The sequence below is a fragment of the Notothenia coriiceps genome, unplaced genomic scaffold (genome assembly GCF_000735185.1).
Source record: "Notothenia coriiceps isolate Sejong01 unplaced genomic scaffold, NC01 NC01_scaffold00024373, whole genome shotgun sequence".
NCBI classification, from domain to species: Eukaryota; Metazoa; Chordata; class Actinopteri; order Perciformes; family Nototheniidae; genus Notothenia; species Notothenia coriiceps.
Window position 1 is genome coordinate 2,564 of NW_011357074.1, and position 2,657 is coordinate 5,220.

The following is a 2,657-nucleotide window of genomic DNA, read 5'->3' on the forward strand; positions in this document are numbered from 1 at the left end:
CCATCCACCACCAGAAACAAAGTGCTTTTGAATTCATGTCTCCTTTGACAGCTTAATGATTAATTACTCTTTTGGGCACATGTTCTGACTCTAAGTGTATGCATGTACGTGCGTGAGCGTGCGTGTGTTTTTAATATGAGGATGATAAAGACATAAACATTAACAGGCTGCTTTTTAACATGCAGCTGAGATTATTTAACTTAGTGTTTAATGCGTGATGTATTAATTTAGTTCATTATAACATCTAATCAAATACACAACTCCTATACTTCTACGTGACCGAGACATCATAATCAACATCACAAGTAAACGGAAGCCCTCTCTCCAGGATTTGGGACAGAAATGAGAGCTAGTGTGGCCCCGCTAGCGAGTCCTGGCTGGAGTCCTTGTGCCCATGAAAAAGGGTCTTTAAAGAGAGCCTTCTTTTAAGAAACGGGGAGTTTGGGGGGAGCGGAGGTTGGGCTTGAACATATAAGAGGCTAAGACAGTCAGCCAGTCCCATTTGGCACAGCTAAACTATCCGAGGAAGCTGATTGGATCATTCTGTTCATTTAGACCTTCAAATTTTATTTTATTTTGGAATTGAAAGCCGGGTTAGTGATGAGCACAGGTAGGTTACTCAGAACTTTATCTTGTGTGTCAGATGAGGACAACAGGACAAGCTGGCAGTCCAATGGTGTGTTCCTGCAGCCTGCGTGGGACTACCTCCAACAGAACCACTGTGATCTCCTGGCCAGCCCTCTGTTCCCCGTGGTCCTCTCCATCACCACTTACTTCCTGGTGGTTAGCCTTTACACCATGCTTGACCTGCTGGCCCCCACCTGGCCATGCATCAACCGCTACAGGCTCCATCCGGACACCCCGGTCACCTGGCCTGACATCTGGACAACACTGGGTGTCACCATCTACAACCATCTGCTCTACATCTTCCCCGCTGCTGTTGCCCAGTGGCTGTGGAGACCCCCCGTCCCGTTGCCCTGCGAGGCCCCCACTCTGTGCAGCTTCTTCCTGGGCATCTTTGCCTGCATGATTGTCTTTGACTCCCAGTATTACCTGTGGCACCTCCTGCACCACCGGGTTCCATGGTTGTACCACATGTTCCACGCCGTGCACCACCGCTACCACCAGCCCTTCAGCCTCGTCACACAGTACATGTCCGGCTGGGAGCTGTTCAGCGTGGGGTTTTGGACCACAATTGACCCCCTCCTGCTGCAGTGCCACTGCCTCACAACATGGGGCTTCATGGTCCTCAACATCTACATCTCCACCGAGGACCACTGCGGCTACGACTTCCCCTGGTCCATGAACAACGTGGTGCCCTTTGGCCTCTGGGGCGGCGCACCCAAGCATGATGCTCACCACCGGCGGCCCAACACTCACTTCGCCCCGTTCTTCTCTCACTGGGACTGGCTGGGAGGCACCGACACCCCTCCAACTCCCCCCATCCGCTCCAGGGGAGCAAGTCGAGATGAAAGGGAGAGAAAACTAAAGCGCTTCAAATAATCTCTCAATGGCTTTTTCACTGCCTCTCTTGTACCTTATCTTACTTCACAGTTGTTTTTTCAAACCAGTTTACCTCTTTACCTGTTTTCTTTTCCTGTCTTTTTGATATTCTCATATTGACTCACTGTATTTTTCCACTGAACTAAGATGATTTTTCTCAGTTTAGAATCTTTTATCAGGTCAATATTTGACTCTATGGTAAACTGTTGGTAAGGATTATCTTTTATATCTGTTTTGTCTATACTGTTGCACATGTATCTCTCATTCATAGAGATGTCCCATTTATGTTAATGTGTTGTAATGTTATGGCATTCTCAGGTCAGTTTCCAGACATGACTAACATGTTTTGAGCCCTTATCTAGGATTCGCTAATGTTAGATAGTGTGATCCGTCGGAATGATTAAACACACGTTAGCTCGTACACTGTCCCTGCCCCCTCCTCTGTACTGACCCTCTCACTCACAAGAATGAATAGCAGCCTTTTAGTTGCACCCCAGTATGATGTGTGAATGCAATGCTAATCTGTGACTGTCTTTGATACAAAACTGGAAGAGTTCTAATAAGAAATCCCCCCAAAAGACTACCTTTGTGATACAACAATGACCAATAAAGTTGCAATAATGTCTTTGTGTCCAATGCAGTTTTTCTTTTATATTCTATATCTTACTGAATTGGATCAATAGAAGTTTATATGAGAGTAAAGAGATTTTTAAGTTGATTTCAGATGTTTGATTAAATATAAATGCAAAAGGATTGTGGCTAAGAAAATAATTGTAAACTGACTGACTACTTTACCTTTGTAGTATCTTTATCCGCCCGGTTTTTAAATGTTTAAAAATTATTTTATTTATTAGTCTTACTAAATAACTAAATATCCTGATTTATTTTCTAAGCTTTGCAGATGAAATGTGCTAGAAAAAGGTTCCATATAGATGTGGTATGACTTGCATTCCCACAAACAAACCAGCAGAGGTCCCATTTCCTCCCCACATGAATCAGCACCTATCAGGAAAACACAGCAGCAACACCTGTTTTGACAGATTCATCTGTATTTGAACAACAGTTACACATGTTTATCTTGGGGCAGAAGCATATTGAATGATAACACACAGGAAATGTATTGTGTGGTTCCTATCTCTGTTGTGATGACCTAT

The 2,657-nt window shown here is 44.4% G+C and overlaps 1 protein-coding gene across 1 annotated transcript; it reads left to right on the forward strand.

Moving 5' to 3' along the window:
• The first annotated feature begins 591 nt into the window (after positions 1 to 591).
• On the forward strand, positions 592 to 1,584 carry ch25hl2 (cholesterol 25-hydroxylase like 2). The gene has a single exon (XM_010782198.1). The coding sequence runs from the start codon at positions 601 to 603 to the stop codon at positions 1,501 to 1,503; it is 903 nt and encodes a 300-aa protein (XP_010780500.1). The 5' UTR covers positions 592 to 600; the 3' UTR covers positions 1,504 to 1,584.
• Positions 1,585 to 2,657: the final 1,073 nt, after the last annotated feature.